Source organism: Engystomops pustulosus, chromosome 2 (assembly GCF_040894005.1).
Source record: "Engystomops pustulosus chromosome 2, aEngPut4.maternal, whole genome shotgun sequence".
NCBI classification, from domain to species: Eukaryota; Metazoa; Chordata; class Amphibia; order Anura; family Leptodactylidae; genus Engystomops; species Engystomops pustulosus.
In genome coordinates, this window is record NC_092412.1 from 153,282,311 (window position 1) to 153,299,243 (window position 16,933).

Here is a 16,933-nt window from a genome sequence, read left to right on the forward strand (position 1 = left end):
CCCTCTTGTAAAGTTTGAAAAATATTTGGCACATATATTTTTACTATTTTGATCTGAAGTGTTTTTGCAAGATATTCCACCATCCTGACATTTTAGTTACACCCCTCTATGTGTATGTAATATATATATATATATATATATATATATATATATATATATAAAATCACCATTAAATAATATAGTAATAGTAGTACTGTAGTAGTACTTCTTGTTTTTTTCAGTCGCTTAGTAGATGAATGTAATCTTTACATGTAGTATTTATAGCCTACATTCTAATATAAATCCATAGCTGTAAATGATGTGGTAAGGGTTAACGTCACGCAGCCTGTGTTTTAGACACCAGGCACTAGGTGTCCTTTTTGGCAAAGAGAGAGAAGGAGAGGGGGAAGGAAGGAGAAGGAGGAGTGGAGAGAAGGAAAGGAGGGGGTGTCTGTTTTTACGTCTGGTTGCGTAGGAAAGATCATGGCGGATGGAGACTGATATCCCCCCCTTCTCTGCCAAAGCCCGGGAGAAGAAAATTGAATAAGCTGAGGGGTAAGTAAACATTAGGAGTAATGACTGAGGCAAGACAAGGCTAGCAGCACACAAGCTGTTGTCCTGTGTCCTTGTCCCTTACAGCAGAGTGTGACAGAGAGAGCTGGCACCCAGGCGTCCATACTGGGCCCTGCAGGGGAATAGCAGGGTTAAGAGCTAGAGAGGAGAGAGCAATGGCTGCTGTTCACTTGCTTATGTTATGCTTGTTGATGAGGGGGAGGGGAGAAGGCAGTGAGAGGAGTGCTCTGCCACAGAAGACAGGGGATGGGAATACAATGACAGTGATTAGATTGTAAGCTCTGCAGGGCACAGGTTTTGTGTATAAAGCATGTGTGCCCTCCTACACTGAGTGTAAACTTGTGCCTGGCATTGTGCTGCACTGCAATGACTGGCCATGGGTGTATATGCACATATGAAATGTTATTGTATACATACATACATATATGTCACTGCATTATTCATTCATTTTTATTCCAAACACACCCTCATAAATGATAGATTGTGCCTGACCTACCTTCTTAACCCTCTCCATTTTTGCTTGCTGTGTCATTAGATTATAAGCTTCTGCTGTCTGGAGCACTTTATTCAGCCCAGATTTACTGTACAGTAAATGTTCTTGCTGCCACAAAACCTGTGTTAAGATTTGATTCCTGAAAGTCATGTGAATAACATAATATCCATCTTATATGCAGACGTGTAAGGTTATGGTAGAGTCAGAAGCTTTCACTTAGTATATTCTCAAGTGTAGACTTAAACAGGTTTTCAAAGTTAAAATATTAAGGGTCTATACTGAGATTAGGTCATCAATATCATAATTTATGGAAACGGCATCCAACAGAACAGGAGTCCTCTGCCTCTGATAACAGAGAATGGCACAAGGAGCAGACAGCTCTCTTATATGTGTAGTGGCTGTACCGGGTCACTGCAGCTTAGCCCCATTCAAATGATTGAAAGCTGATCTGCATAACATGATTTTACCACTACTTGGAGCACGGGTGTCAAACACAAGTCCGACTCGCTGCCTTAGGCTGCGCTGATCAGGAGCACAGCATAGGGGCAAGGTAACTACTATACTCGCCTTTCCCCATTCACTGCAGCCGTCATCTTAGTGTTGGGAAAGGTGAGTATGTTTTTTTTCACGGACAGACATGCATTGGGGGAGGGAGGGAGGTTGCTGGCTACTTTAGGGGGCACAGTGACAGCTGCAGGAGCAATGTGACTACTATAGGGGACAGTGTGGCATCTATGGGGCGCACTGTGGCTGCTGTGGTTGGCCCTCTGGCAGCTGTGGGGGCACTGTGACTACTATAGGGTGCACTGGAGCAGTTGCGGGGGCACTGGCAGCTGTTGTAGGCACTGTGGCTACTGTGAGTGAACTATGGGGTGGACTTTGGCATCTTTGGGGGGGACACTGGTGGCTGTCTAGGGCACTGTGGCATTTGGCAGCAGTGAGGGCACTGTAGCATCTGTAGGGGTACTTTGGCTGCTGTGGGGTCACTCTGAGTATTGGCTGTATTTTGGGAGGCACACTTACCATTTAACAATATAGCTTTGTGGTTGCCCTGAAGTGGCTAATACTGTATAAATGTAACTACTGAACATCTTCGAGCCCCCACTTAAGGAAACCGCAAGTGCCCCCCCCCCCTTCACAGGTCTACAAAGCTACAGGTCTGTGCATGTGCACAGCTTCTCTTTCTTTATTGAGAGCAGATAATAATAAAAAGAGAAGGAAAACATCCAGCAGCAATCAAAGTGTCATTGTCCTGTATGAGAGTCCAGCTAGCTGGATGCAGTAATGTGTAGTGTGGTTTCCAGGGGCTATGCTACAGAGATAGAAGTCACTCCTGGGCACATAAGAAGACCCTAGTATTGGAAATGAAACAGGCAGGGCCTTGGTACAATAGGGCACAGGAACTACAAATTATCCCTGTCCTGTTAATCCCAACCACAATCCACTGGTGACTCAATCACTAAAATATAAACCCACAGCAAATGTATTCGCTATATGCAACACCGTGACACCATTTAGTACTTTAGTCCACATCTATGTTCGACCTAAGATAGTGTCATGACATGCAGTAGCAATGCCTGTGTGAGTACAGAATTGCTTATACAGGTGTGCCAGTTACAGCAGTGTTGTAATACACGTGCCAGACACCTTCCCCAATAACACAATTGTCTCCTCCATGGGTGTCTTTACTTTTCTAATTAAAATTTAAATGCGCGTAGCTGGGGAAAAGCCAACAGGTAGGTTGCCCCTCCTGTGCCAGCCCCTGTGGTTCCTTAAAGGCCTCGCTGCCTAACAACCTGGCTGATGGACAGACTTCCCACCGCCCCCCCATCCCCAGGACTCCTTGGCTAAAAATGGTTTCCTTTAAAGGAAACCTACCACTTCTGACGGTAGGTATGAGATACAAACACCGGGCACCAGCTCAGGGTGAGCTGGTGCCGGTGCTTAGTCTCGTTAGTGTTAAAACCGCGGTATCGCGGTTTTAACACTTTTGAAACTTTCTAGCAGAAACTGCTTCGGCGCTTCGTGCACACGATCGTGCGCGCGCCTACATTGGAAACGCCGCAGGCGTTGCGCGCGCACGATCGCGCGCAGCGCCGAAGCAGTTTCTGCTAGAAAGTTTCAAAAGTGTTAAAACCGCGATACCGCGGTTTTAACACTAACGAGACTAAGCACCGGCACCAGCTCACCCTGAGCTGGTGCCCGGTGTTTGTATCTCATACCTACCGTCAGAAGTGGTAGGTTTCCTTTAAGTGAAGATTGTCAGATCCCACTGCCCATCTTAGATCATTGAGATAATTTGCTTTTTTGTATCATTTACATATATTTTCACCTTTCCATTTTATAGAGTGGATCCCACTTGGTCCCTTTGCTTTCTGTAACCTACATTTTCACATTGTGTACTTGGATTAAGAGCTACACTACCTATTGGTTTAAACGTGGTAACAAAGTTTCGTCCATTACAGTTCAGTTCTCCGTTTGCTTGAAGAGAAATTGTCATTCTTCATATTCTACACCACGACTGTGCAACTCCAGCCTGAAGAATTGGAGAGCTATCAGTGCTGCCTTGCTCCTGAAGTCATGAGGAAACCTGGACATCTCAGGGGTAATTATTTGACCAAAATAATAATTACTTCCATTTTTGTCATGTTACAGATATTTTGTATATTATTAAGTTAAATTGATGCTTCATATCATATAATATTAATTACAAATCGTTATTTATATGGTGCCATCATATCCACATCCTCCAAACCGTCAAGGTTTACAAATAAAAGCCCCCTATGTACCTCTTTCTCAGAGCCCCTACTATAGATTAGACTCACATTGCTGACATGGCAGTAATATCAATCCTGCCCCCATAACACAGGCACAATGTTGTGTTCCCTATATGTTGAAATGGTTTCCCAGCTGAAGATTTATCAAAAGCCCCTTTTTTACCCAACATGGTATTGATGAAACTGGTTCAGGATTGTAGTGAATCAATTTATATTTATTATACCATATACACTAGAGTATAAGCTGAGTTTTTCACTACAAAAATTGTGCTGTAAAACCTAACTTGGCTTATACTCTAGTCTGTAAAAAAAAATATATATATATTAACGCTGTACTCACCTTTCCAACACCCTCCGCAGATCCTCTTCTTGCTTCCGATGCTCCAGTGCCTTTTGGGCTCCTCTTCGGGTTCCCTCGCGATGCCGGCGGCTCACAAACAATGGCGTTGTTAAGTGGCTGATGTCATCATGTGTGCCGGCCGTGCGCAAGGACCCTGAAGAGGAGCCAAACGACCCAAAGAGGCACCAGAGCATCGAAGCAAGAAGAGGGTCTGTGGGGGGCACCGCAAAGGTGAGTACAGTGTTAATTTTTTTTTTTAATAATTAAAGGCTTGGTTATACTTGGGGCAGGGTCTGGCAGGCTATATACGGGGGGGGGGGGGGGGGGGAGGAATGGCCTGGCTATGTACTTGGGGATATGGGCTGGTCAGCTTTATACTGGCTTGGAGGCTGTGACCAATGCATTTCTCACCCTAGGCTTATACTCAAGTCAATAGGTTTTTTTTTTTTTTGGGTTAAAATTAGGTACATTGGGTTATACTCAAGTATATGCAGTAGTATCAAGAAGCTGAAAAATAGTATCTCAATATTGCTGGGTCTTTTTATTCACAGTCAGATATTTCAGACCCATCTAGCTGTAAGGATCCTGGCTAATAACCCGCTGTTCCCATGATATTTAAATAGTACACTTTAGGCCCCTTTCGCATGAACGTGTGAGGGAACGATATTCGGAGCTGTGTGTTATAGCCAGCTGTGCACCTGTGTGACCATGGTAGGATTTCTGTCCACTGGAGGTAGGCATGGGAAATTTTTGTTGAATGACAGCAAGCAGAGATCTAGAAAACATAAGCCGTGGAGATCTATGTAACCATACCTGTGCGTGTGTAGTAAGTAGCAGCAAGCCTGTAAAAAATTTAATTTTTAATCCAGGTTTGCAGCTCATACAAGAGCTGCAGTTGTGTCTTTCAGCCTGAAGAGCTTTCTGATATTTGTATTGGGCAGCACGGTGGCTCAGTGGTTAGCACTAAAGCCTTGCAGAGCAGGGGTCCTAGGTTCAAGTCCCATCCAGGTCAACAGAGAGAGTTTGTATGTTCTCTCCGTGTTTGCATGGGTTTCCTCCCACACTCCAAAAAAAATACTGGTAGGTTGATTACATTGTGAGCCCCATTGGGAACAGGGACCAATTTGGCAAGCTCTGTGCAGCGCTGCGGAATCTGTGTGCACTATATAAAAAAAAGGAATTATTATTAACAGTTTTCTGCCAGATTTCAGTCCCGATAGAAGATTATGGCACCCGGCCGCAGTACGGTTACCACATACATGTGCCACTGTACCGTATACAGGAAAAAGATAGAGCATGCTCTATCTTTTACCATGTGTATGGCCGGGCACCATGCCCCTCATAGGGGAGGGGTGAGCAGCGCTCTCCAGTGCGTAGCTGCATGCTTGCCCAGATTTAGGCACAGGTGAGCATTTGTTTAAAAGAGGCCTTGGGGTGTATTGTGCCATGTTATGCCACATTTCTCATCCCATTAGGGCTATGGAAATATGGCTGATCACCACAGGTCAGTGTAGCCAGACCACCAATCTCATTTTGCAATATGTATATGACAGTAAATAAGAGGCTCTGTAAACATATCAAGCATTAAGGGTTAAATAATTGACTTCTTATTATTATTAGTAATTATTGACTATTGTATTTTAGCATCCGACTGGAAGGACGGTCGGAGACATGGGCGACCGGCGGATACACACACACATCAAGGTATAGTTTAAAACAGTCTTCTCTGGTCTACTAAATAGAGTTTCTTCCTGAAACAGTAGCACACCTGTCCATGAATTATGTCTAGAAAGCACCTATGTTTTTCTAGTCCTGTACAACCTTAGTCTGAGAAAATACACAGTTTTTATTGCAGCCAAATTTTTTTGCAGCCAAAGTCACAAGTAGAGGAATGCTTCCTACTAAATTCAGTAGGAATAAATTCAACAATAAATTGATAGGGTGTTGTGCATTATAAAAAATACTCCAAAATCTCTGTGGTGTGTGTTCCTGTTAAGGCAATGTCCCACCGGCTGAGATGTACCTTGATAGTGTCACATGCTTTCCTGATTACCTTTCTGCATCTATTTGCTGAAACACAAGAGCCGCACAAAGCTGATTCATAAAAAAGAGAGCTCATAATTCCAGACTTATAAAAACCTATTTGTAGGGTTTTGCCACGGACCCCAGATATTGCACCTACTTCTGAAGGTTGTGCTGCTTTGGATATATATATATATATATATATATATATTTTATTTATTTTTTTAAAGGTAATCTAGTTCCCATCCAAGTCTCCGGATTTGTTAGTACATGCTTTGTAATTCTCCAAGTTCTGTCTCAAATACACATGGTGCTTTATCATTTTGGAGTCCTGTTGTGTTTTATGGCTAGTGTTTAGGATTATACATCATATTTGGAAACCACATGTATGTTTAAAATGCACATTATACCATAATAATAAACGTATTACACCTTGCTAAATTCTCCAAGGGGTGTCCTTTCCAAAATCGGGGTCGTTTTTTGAGTTCTCCTCTGTTTTGTACCGAATGCATTCTGACACATGTAAAGGATTTCTGTCAAATTTGGCTTCTAAAAGGCAAACATCCCTTTTTCCCCATACACCATTTTATATGCACATGTGGGGCAATTCTGTGTTCAGGAGATATAGGGGGGTTGTTTCATCTGTTATCCCTTGTGACTTAGAAAATCCCTTGTGCTTTCCAAAATGGTGTCACTTGTTTGGGTTCTCCTCTATTTTGGTACCTCTAGAGCCCTGCACACATGAAAAGCATTTCAGCCATATTTGTCCTCCAAAAACTGAACAATGCTCTTTCCCTTCCAAGTGCCCCCTTGTTCCCGTACTGAAGTCTACATTGACAAAATGGGTATTGGCATACTCAGGAGGAATTGCACTAAACTTTGTGATATGCGTTTTCTTTATAACCCATTGTGGAGGTGCAACTTTTAGTGTTCAATTAATATATTGTTAAAAAAAAAATACGTTTTCATAATTTCACTTTTATTTATTTTTTTCTTAACAAACTTTCCAAAGGTTGTTTTGAATATTTTGAGGGTGTGGTTTCTAAAATAGAACTCCCCCAGAAATGACACTTAAAAAGTCACTTCTAACTAACTTGGTCCCTCCAAAATAGGTTTTGACGATTATCGCGAAAATCTGAAATAATAAGACCTAAAGTTATAAGTGATGAATCTATGGCACATGTGCTAGAGTTGGCGCTCTGAGCCCTTTTTTTGGGCACCCCGGCCAACACCCCAGCACAGAGCTCACCAGACAGGACTCAAAGAATCCCAGGCAACTTGAAGGAAAATCAACCACTTGCCTTTGGTAGTTTTCATCTAAAGTCAGGGACACATTGGCCTTGTAATGCATATGTATCTTGGAGCGCTTAAGGCTCTCTAAATTAAGCCGTTCTTCGCTCCTACTTTGGCTAATTATTCACTCAACCTTGCTCCGCATTCACCTCTCCCGCCATATGTTTGGGCACTCTCTCTTAATAGTTCGCCATCACTGCCACATGCAATGCTTAACATGTTAAGCTCAATATACTGTACAATGCTTAACCTAGACATAAACCCTGAACTACACAAACTTCCATATATAGTTGTGTATAAGCCAAGTTTTTCAGCACAAAAAATGTGATGAAAAAGCCCAACTCGGTTTATACACAAGTGTTTAAAAAAAATAAAGTTACATACTCACCATTGATACTCACCGATGACCCTCACGTCTCCTCTTCCTTCTCTCTTTCACGTGGAATAAATCAAACAGAGACGTGTCCATGCACTATACCCACCGGCACCCATTATGACAGTGGTGGCGAACCTATGGCACGGGTGCCAGAGGGGGCACTTAGAGACCTTTTTGTGGGCACCCAGGCCTTCATGCCAACAGAGAGTTTGCCAGTCAGGGCTCAAAGCTTCCTCGTGTGGTACAAGACAGCCCAGGACGTGCCAGCCCAGGACGTGCCATGCTCAGCAGCACTTTAAAGTAATATCCTTGGCTGCCACAACTACAGGAGGAGCGAGAAGGTTTGGATATATATGGGTTATCATTGGAGCTTCTTCTCTAATTCCACTGATTCTTTCTCTTCAAGGAGCCCTGGAAGCTACAATCCAAATTTCTCCATCATCGTATTGGTGAACTCTGGACGCCAATGCGATTGAAACCTGTGATACAGCAGTGATCAATAGGTTACTACTAAAATTGTCATGCTGGCACTGTATGACATGTAAATGGGTATTGGTTGTAGTTTGGGCACTCTGTCTCCAAAAGGTTTGCCATCACTGCACTATGACATCAGCGGCAACCGCTACTGACATCATAGTGTGGACACGTCTCTGTTCGCCCTATTCCACGTGAAAGGAAAATGAGCTGCGCGAGTATTGGAAGGTGTTTATGTAAGTAAATTTTTTTTAATACTCTGAGGGGCTGCTGGGCCGTTAATTCTAGGGGGACGCAGAACAGGCTATTACTGGGGTAGGCCGCTGCATGGGGCATTACATTAGTGGGGGAGGCCGCTGCATGGGGCATTACATTAGTGGGGGAGGCGGCTGCATGGGGCATTACATTAGTGGGGGAGGCTGCTGCATGGGGCATTACATTAGTGGGGGAGGCTGCCGCATGGAGCATTATATTATCGGGGGAGGCTGCCGCATGGAGCATTATTTTATCGGGGGAGGCTGCTGGACATTACCCAACCTAGGCTTATACTCGAGTCAATAAGTTTTCCCAGTTATTTGTGGTAAAATTAGGGGCCTCGGATTATACTCGAGTATTTACGGTATATAGTCCTCGATTTTTCATTGTTTTATAAACAGCCAGAGGTTATATTTTGCAGTTTTAAAGCATGAATAGAGATGAGCGAACATGCTCGTCCGAGCTTGATGCTCGGTCGAGCATTAGGGTACTCGAAACTGCTCGTTACTCGGACGAATACTTCGCCCGCTCGAGAAAATGGCAGCTCCCGCCGTTTTGCTTTTTGGCGGCCAGAAACAGAGCCAATCACAAGCCAGGAGACTCTGCACTCCACCCAGCATGACGTGGTACCCTTACACGTCGATAGCAGTGGTTGGCTGGCCAGATCAGGTGACCCTGGGATAGACTAGCCGCTGGCCGCGCTGCTCGGATCATTCTGTCTCTGGATGCCGCTAGGGAGAGAGCTGCTGCTGGTCAGGGAAAGCGTTAGGGTGTTCTATTAGCTTACTGTTAGGCAGGAGTGATTCTCAAAGAACCCAACAGCCCTTCTTAGGGCTACAATAACGTTCTACTTTTTTTATTTTAATTTGCATCTTTTACCATTTTGTGAGGAATTAGCAGGGGGACTTGCTACCGTTGTGTTTAGCTCTTAGTGGCACACATATCCATAGCAAAGACCGAAGTGGGAAAATTCAGTAGGGGTTGGATTTCTATTAGGCAATAACTCAGTGTCATCTCATCTGGCATAGTAGTGTGCTTTGATACTTGGCTAGAAAATAGCCATAGGAGAATACAAACAGCTTCTTGAAGCCTACAGTAGCGTTCTATATATTTGATTTCTGGTTGATCTGCTGGTGGCTGTAGTTTCTGCAGTGCATGTACTTGCCAATTCTGAGCAATTTGTAGTGAGACTTGCGACCGCTGTGTTCTGCGCTTAGTGGCGCACATATCCATAGCAAAGGCCGAAGTGGCAAAATTCAGTAGGGGTTGGATTTCTATTAGCCAATAACTCAGTGTCATCTCATCTGGCATAGTACTGTGCTTCCTTTGATACTTGGCTAGAAAATAGCCATAGGAGAATACAAACAGCTTCTTGAAGCCTACAGTAGCGTTCTATATATTTGATTTCTGGTTGATCTGCTGGTGGCTGTAGTTTCTGCAGTGCATGTACTTGCCAATTCTGAGCAATTTGTAGTGAGACTTGCGACCGCTGTGTTCTGCGCTTAGTGGCGCACATATCCATAGCAAAGGCCGAAGTGGCAAAATTCAGTAGGGGTTGGATTTCTATTAGCCAATAACTCAGTGTCATCTCATCTGGCATAGTACTGTGCTTCCTTTGATACTTGGCTAGAAAATAGCCATAGGAGAATACAAACAGCTTCTTGAAGCCTACAGTAGCGTTCTATATATTTGATTTCTGGTTGATCTGCTGGTGGCTGTAGTTTCTGCAGTGCATGTACTTGCCAATTCTGAGCAATTTGTAGTGAGACTTGCGACCGCTGTGTTCTGCGCTTAGTGGCGCACATATCCATAGCAAAGGCCGAAGTGGCAAAATTCAGTAGGGGTTGGATTTCTATTAGGCAATAACTCAGTGTCATCTCATCTGGCATAGTACTGTGCTTCCTTTGATACTTGGCTAGAAAATAGCCATAGGAGAATACAAACAGCTTCTTGAAGCCTACAGTAGCGTTCTATATATTTGATTTCTGGTTGATCTGCTGGTGGCTGTAGTTTCTGCAGTGCATGTACTTGCCAATTCTGAGCAATTTGTAGTGAGACTTGCGACCGCTGTGTTCTGCGCTTAGTGGCGCACATATCCATAGCAAAGGCCAAAGTGGCAAAATTCAGTAGGGGTTGGATTTCTATTAGGCAATAACTCAGTGTCATCTCATCTGGCATAGTACTGTGCTTCCTTTGATACTTGGCTAGAAAATAGCCATAGGAGAATACAAACAGCTTCTTGAAGCCTACAGTAGCGTTCTATATATTTGATTTCTGGTTGATCTGCTGGTGGCTGTAGTTTCTGCAGTGCATGTACTTGCCAATTCTGAGCAATTTGTAGTGAGACTTGCGACCGCTGTGTTCTGCGCTTAGTGGCGCACATATCCATAGCAAAGGCCGAAGTGGCAAAATTCAGTAGGGGTTGGATTTCTATTAGCCAATAACTCAGTGTCATCTCATCTGGCATAGTACTGTGCTTCCTTTGATACTTGGCTAGAAAATAGCCATAGGAGAATACAAACAGCTTCTTGAAGCCTACAGTAGCGTTCTATATATTTGATTTCTGGTTGATCTGCTGGTGGCTGTAGTTTCTGCAGTGCATGTACTTGCCAATTCTGAGCAATTTGTAGTGAGACTTGCGACCGCTGTGTTCTGCGCTTAGTGGCGCACATATCCATAGCAAAGGCCGAAGTGGGAAAATTCAGTAGGGGTTGGATTTCTATTAGGCAATAACTCAGTGTCATCTCATCTGGCATAGTACTGTGCTTCCTTTGATACTTGGCTAGAAAATAGCCATAGGAGAATACAAACAGCTTCTTGAAGCCTACAGTAGTGTTCTATATATTTGATTTCTGGTTGATCTGCTGGTGGCTGTAGTTTCTGCAGTGCATGTACTTGCCAATTCTGAGCAATTTGTAGTGAGACTTGCGACCGCTGTGTTCTGCGCTTAGTGGCGCACATATCCATAGCAAAGGCCGAAGTGGCAAAATTCAGTAGGGGTTGGATTTCTATTAGCCAATAACTCAGTGTCATCTCATCTGGCATAGTACTGTGCTTTCTTTGATACTTGGCTAGAAAATAGCCATAGGAGAATACAAACAGCTTCTTGAAGCCTACAGTAGCGTTCTATATATTTGATTTCTGGTTGATCTGCTGGTGGCTGTAGTTTCTGCAGTGCATGTACTTGCCAATTCTGAGCAATTTGTAGTGAGACTTGCGACCGCTGTGTTCTGCGCTTAGTGGCGCACATATCCATAGCAAAGGCCGAAGTGGCAAAATTCAGTAGGGGTTGGATTTCTATTAGCCAATAACTCAGTGTCATCTCATCTGGCATAGTACTGTGCTTCCTTTGATACTTGGCTAGAAAATAGCCATAGGAGAATACAAACAGCTTCTTGAAGCCTACAGTAGCGTTCTATATATTTGATTTCTGGTTGATCTGCTGGTGGCTGTAGTTTCTGCAGTGCATGTACTTGCCAATTCTGAGCAATTTGTAGTGAGACTTGCGACCGCTGTGTTCTGCGCTTAGTGGCGCACATATCCATAGCAAAGGCCAAAGTGGCAAAATTCAGTAGGGGTTGGATTTCTATTAGGCAATAACTCAGTGTCATCTCATCTGGCATAGTACTGTGCTTCCTTTGATACTTGGCTAGAAAATAGCCATAGGAGAATACAAACAGCTTCTTGAAGCCTACAGTAGCGTTCTATATATTTGATTTCTGGTTGATCTGCTGGTGGCTGTAGTTTCTGCAGTGCATGTACTTGCCAATTCTGAGCAATTTGTAGTGAGACTTGCGACCGCTGTGTTCTGCGCTTAGTGGCGCACATATCCATAGCAAAGGCCGAAGTGGCAAAATTCAGTAGGGATTGGATTTCTATTAGCCAATAACTCAGTGTCATCTCATCTGGCATAGTAGTGTGCTTTGATACTTGGCTAGAAAATAGCCATAGCAATAGGATAGCATTGTTTGGTTTTAAAAACTCAAAAAAAAACAAAAAACACAAAAAAAAAAAAAACACAAAAAAAAAAAAAAAAAGTAAAAAAAAAAAAATAAAGTTATAACTCTCATTTTAAAAATGTTTAACCCGAGGGCTAGGGGTAGAGGACGAGGGCGTGGACGTGGGCGTCCAACTACTGCAGGGGTCAGAGGCCGTGGTCCTGGGCGGGGTGAGACACCACCTGCTGATGAGGGAGCAGGGGAACGCCGCAGAGCTACACTCCCTAGGTTCATGTCTGAAGTTACTGGGACTCGTGGTAGAGCACTGTTGAGGCCAGAACAGTGCGAACAGGTGATGTCGTGGATTGCTGACAATGCTTCGAGCAATTTGTCCACCACCAGTCAGTCTTCCACGCAGTCCACCCATGTCACCGAAATCGCCACTCCTCCAGCTCCTGCACCTCAGCCTCCTCCCCCCCAGTCTGCCCCCTCCCAGGAAAATTTGGCATTTGAACCGGCATACTCTGAGGAACTGTTTTCTGGACCCTTCCCACAGTCACAAACCACTTGTCCGGTTGCTGCTGAGCAATTTTCCGATGCCCAGGTTTTCCACCAGTCACAGTCTGTGGGTGATGATGACCTTCTTGACGTAGTGGAAGTGTGTAAAGAGGTGTCCGACGATGAGGAGACACGGTTGTCAGACAGTGGGGAAGTTGTTGTCAGGGCAGGAAGTCCGAGGGGGGAGCAGACTGAGGGATCGGAGGATGATGAGGTGACAGACCCAAGCTGGGTTGAGAGGCCGGGTGAACACAGTGCTTCTGAGACGGAGGAGAGTCCTCGACCTGAACAGGTTGGAAGAGGCAGTGGTGGGGCCAGACGGAGAGGCAGGGCCAGAGCTGGTGCATCAGCGCCACTGTCAACTAGTGAAGCTCCCGTGGTGAGGGCTCTTGCGGCGAGGGCTAGATCTTCAGAAGTGTGGAGGTTCTTTAAGGAAACACCGGATGACCGACGGACTGTGGTGTGCAACATTTGCCAAACCAGGCTCAGCAGGGGTTCCACCACTACTAGCTTAACTACCACCAGTATGCGCAGGCATATGAATGCTAAGCACCCCACTCAGTGGCAACAAGCCCGTTCACCTCCGGCCGTGCACACCACTGCTCCTTCCCCTGTGTCAGCTGCTAGTCAGCCCCCTGCCCAGGACCCTGGCACAAAAACCCCATCGTCGCCTCCACGATCCTCCACAGCATCCACCAGCGTTCAGCTCTCCATACCCCAGACACTGGAGCGGAAACGCAAATATAGTGCAACCCACCCGCACGCCCAAGCCCTTAATGTGCACATCTCCAGATTGCTTAGCCTGGAGATGCTGCCCTATAGGCTAGTAGAGACCGAGGCCTTTCGCAACCTCATGGCGGCGGCCGCCCCTCGGTATTCGGTCCCCAGCCGCCACTACTTTTCCCGATGTGCCGTCCCAGCCCTGCACCAGCACGTGTCAGACAACATCATCCGTGCCCTGACCAACGCCGTTTCTGACAAGGTCCACCTGACCACGGACACGTGGACGAGTGCTGCCGGGCAGGGCCACTATATATCGCTGACGGCACATTGGGTTAACTTGGTGGAGGCTGGGACCGAGTCTGACCCTGGGGCTGCTCATATACTGCCGACGCCGAGGATTGCGGGGCCTACCTCGGTCCAGGTGTTTCAGGCCTACTATGCCTCCTCCTCCTCCCACCCCTCCTCCACCTCCTCCTCCGAACTACCATCCGTGGGCACGGCGCCATCAGTCGGTAGCTCTAGGCACAGCAGCAGTGCCGTCGCTAAGCGACAGCAGGCGGTGCTCAAACTGCTGAGCCTAGGCGACAAAAGGCACACCGCCCAAGAGCTATTACAGGGCATCACGGCGCAGACTGATCTGTGGCTGGCACCGCTGAACCTCAAGCCGGGAATGGTTGTGTGTGACAACGGCCGTAACCTGGTGGCGGCTCTGCAACTCGGCAGACTGACACATGTGCCATGCCTGGCCCATGTGTTAAATCTGATAGTGCAGCGTTTCCTCAAGACATACCCCAATCTGTCTGATTTGCTCACGAAGGTGCGCCGCATCTGTGCGCATTTCAGGAAGTCCAGCCCAGATGCTGCCACTCTCAGGGCAGCGCAGCGCCGCCTCCAACTGCCCGCTCACCGACTGTTGTGCGACGTGCCCACGAGGTGGAATTCAACACTGACCATGTTATCCAGAGTTTACCAGCAGCGCAGAGCGATTGTAGACTGCCAGATGTCAACTTCCACCAGAACTGGTAGTCAGGTCAGTCAGCTTCCTCAAGTCTACAATGAGGAGTGGACGTGGATGTCTGATATCTGTCAGGTGCTGAGTAACTTTGAGGAGTCAACACAGATGGTCAGTGGCGATGCCGCCATCATCAGCCTCACCATCCCGCTGCTTGGCCTGTTGAAAAACTCTCTGGTCAGCATGAAGTCGGAAGCTTTGCGCTCGTCACAAGAGACGGGGGAAGAATATTCCCTTGTTGATAGCCAAAGCACCCTGAGGTCTGTTTCTCAGCGCATATCGGAGGAGGTGGAGGTGGAGGAGGATGAGGAGGAAGAGGAGGAGAATGTTGGCGAGACACAAGAGGGGACCATTGTTGAGTCCTTCACTGTTCAGCGTGTATGGGCAGAAGAAGAGGAGTTGGAGGAGGAGGAAATGGACAGTCAGGCCAGTGAGGGGAGTGAATTCTTACGCGTTGGTACTCTGGCGCATATGGCAGATTTCATGCTAGGCTGCCTATCCCGTGACCCTCGCGTTCAAAGAATTTATTCCAGCACCGATTACTGGGTGTTCACTCTCCTGGACCCACGGTACAAGCAAAATCTTCCCACTCTCATCCCTGGAGAGGAAAGGAGTGTGAGAATGCATGAATACCAGCAGGCCCTGGTGCACAAGCTGAAACAGTATTTCCCTTCTGACAGCGCTAGCGGCAGAGTGCGTAGTTCTGCGGGACAAGTAGCGAGGGAGAGTAGGCGAGCAGGCAGCTTGTCCAGCACTGGCAAGGGTACGCTTTACAAGGCTTTTGCCAGCTTTATGTCACCCCAGCAAGACACTGTCACCTGTCCCCAGTCTCGGCAGAGTAGGGCTGATCTTTACAGAAAGATGGTGAGGGAGTACGTAGCTGACCATACCATCGTCCTAAATGATCACACAGCTCCCTACAACTACTGGGTTTCAAAGCTGGACATGTGGCACGAACTGGCGCTGTACGCTTTGGAGGTTCTTGCCTGCCCTGCCGCTAGCGTCTTGTCCGAGCGGGTTTTCAGTGCAGCTGGTGGCATCATCACCGATAAGCGTACACGCCTGTCGACTGACAGGCTGACGCTTATTAAAATGAATAAAGGCTGGATTTCTCAGAATTTCCAATCTCCACCAGGTGAAGGAAGCTCAACCTGAATAATTGATCCACTCCTCCTCCTCCTCCTCATTTTCCTCCTTCTCCTCCTCTTTGTACAGTAAAGCAGAGGAAACTGGCTATTTTTTGACAGGGCCCACTGGCTCTTGCTATAGTACTTCATGCATTTAATTTTTCTGGAGGGCCACCTACCCGGTCCTCTGTTTGAAACAATTTTTGTGAGTGCCACATACAGGCACTCAATCTATTCCATTTTTCTGGAGGGCCACCTACCCGGTCCTCTGTTTTAAAAAATTTTTGGGACTGCCACATACAGGCACTCAATCTATTCCATTTTACTGCAGGGCCACCTACCTGCTCCTCTGGTTTGAACAATTTTTGGGACTGCCACATACAGGCACTCAATCTATTCCATTTTACTGGAGGGCCACCTACCTGCTCCTCTGGTTTGAAACATTTTTGGGACTGCCACATACAGGCACTCAATCTATTCCATTTTACTGCAGGGCCACCTACCTGCTCCTCTGGTTTGAAACATTTTTGGGACTGCCACATACAGGCACTCAATCTATTCCATTTTACTGCAGGGCCACCTACCTGCTCCTCTGGTTTGAACAATTTTTGGGACTGCCACATACAGGCACTCAATCTATTCCATTTTACTGCAGGGCCACCTACCTGCTCCTCTGGTTTGAACAATTTTTGGGACTGCCACATACAGGCACTCAATCTATTCCATTTTACTGGAGGGCCACCTACCTGCTCCTCTGGTTTGAAACATTTTTGGGACTGCCACATACAGGCACTCAATCTATCCCATTTTACTGGAGGGCCACCTACCTGCTCCTCTGGTTTGAAACATTTTTGGGACTGCCACATACAGGCACTCAATCTATTCCATTTTACTGCAGGGCCACCTACCTGCTCCTCTGGTTTGAACAATTTTTGGGACTGCCACATACAGGCACTCAATCTATTCCATTTTACTGCAGGGCCACCTACCTGC

General features: G+C 46.1%; 1 protein-coding gene across 3 annotated transcripts in view; it reads left to right on the forward strand.

Annotated features, from left to right (window-relative positions):
- The first annotated feature begins 350 nt into the window (after positions 1-350).
- The window catches only part of SCMH1 (Scm polycomb group protein homolog 1), a 42,068-nt gene continuing 25,485 nt past the window's right edge, over positions 351-16,933 (forward strand). Inside the window, exons 1-3 of one of the 3 annotated variants that reach the window (XM_072136958.1) lie at positions 351-534; positions 3,511-3,650; positions 5,807-5,866. In XM_072136958.1, the coding sequence (XP_071993059.1) occupies positions 3,626-3,650; positions 5,807-5,866 (85 nt within the window). In that variant the 5' untranslated portion in view covers positions 351-534; positions 3,511-3,625. The remainder of the gene's footprint in view (positions 535-3,510; positions 3,651-5,806; positions 5,867-16,933) is intronic. The other 2 variants (XM_072136956.1, XM_072136957.1) reach the window with 2 other exon arrangements.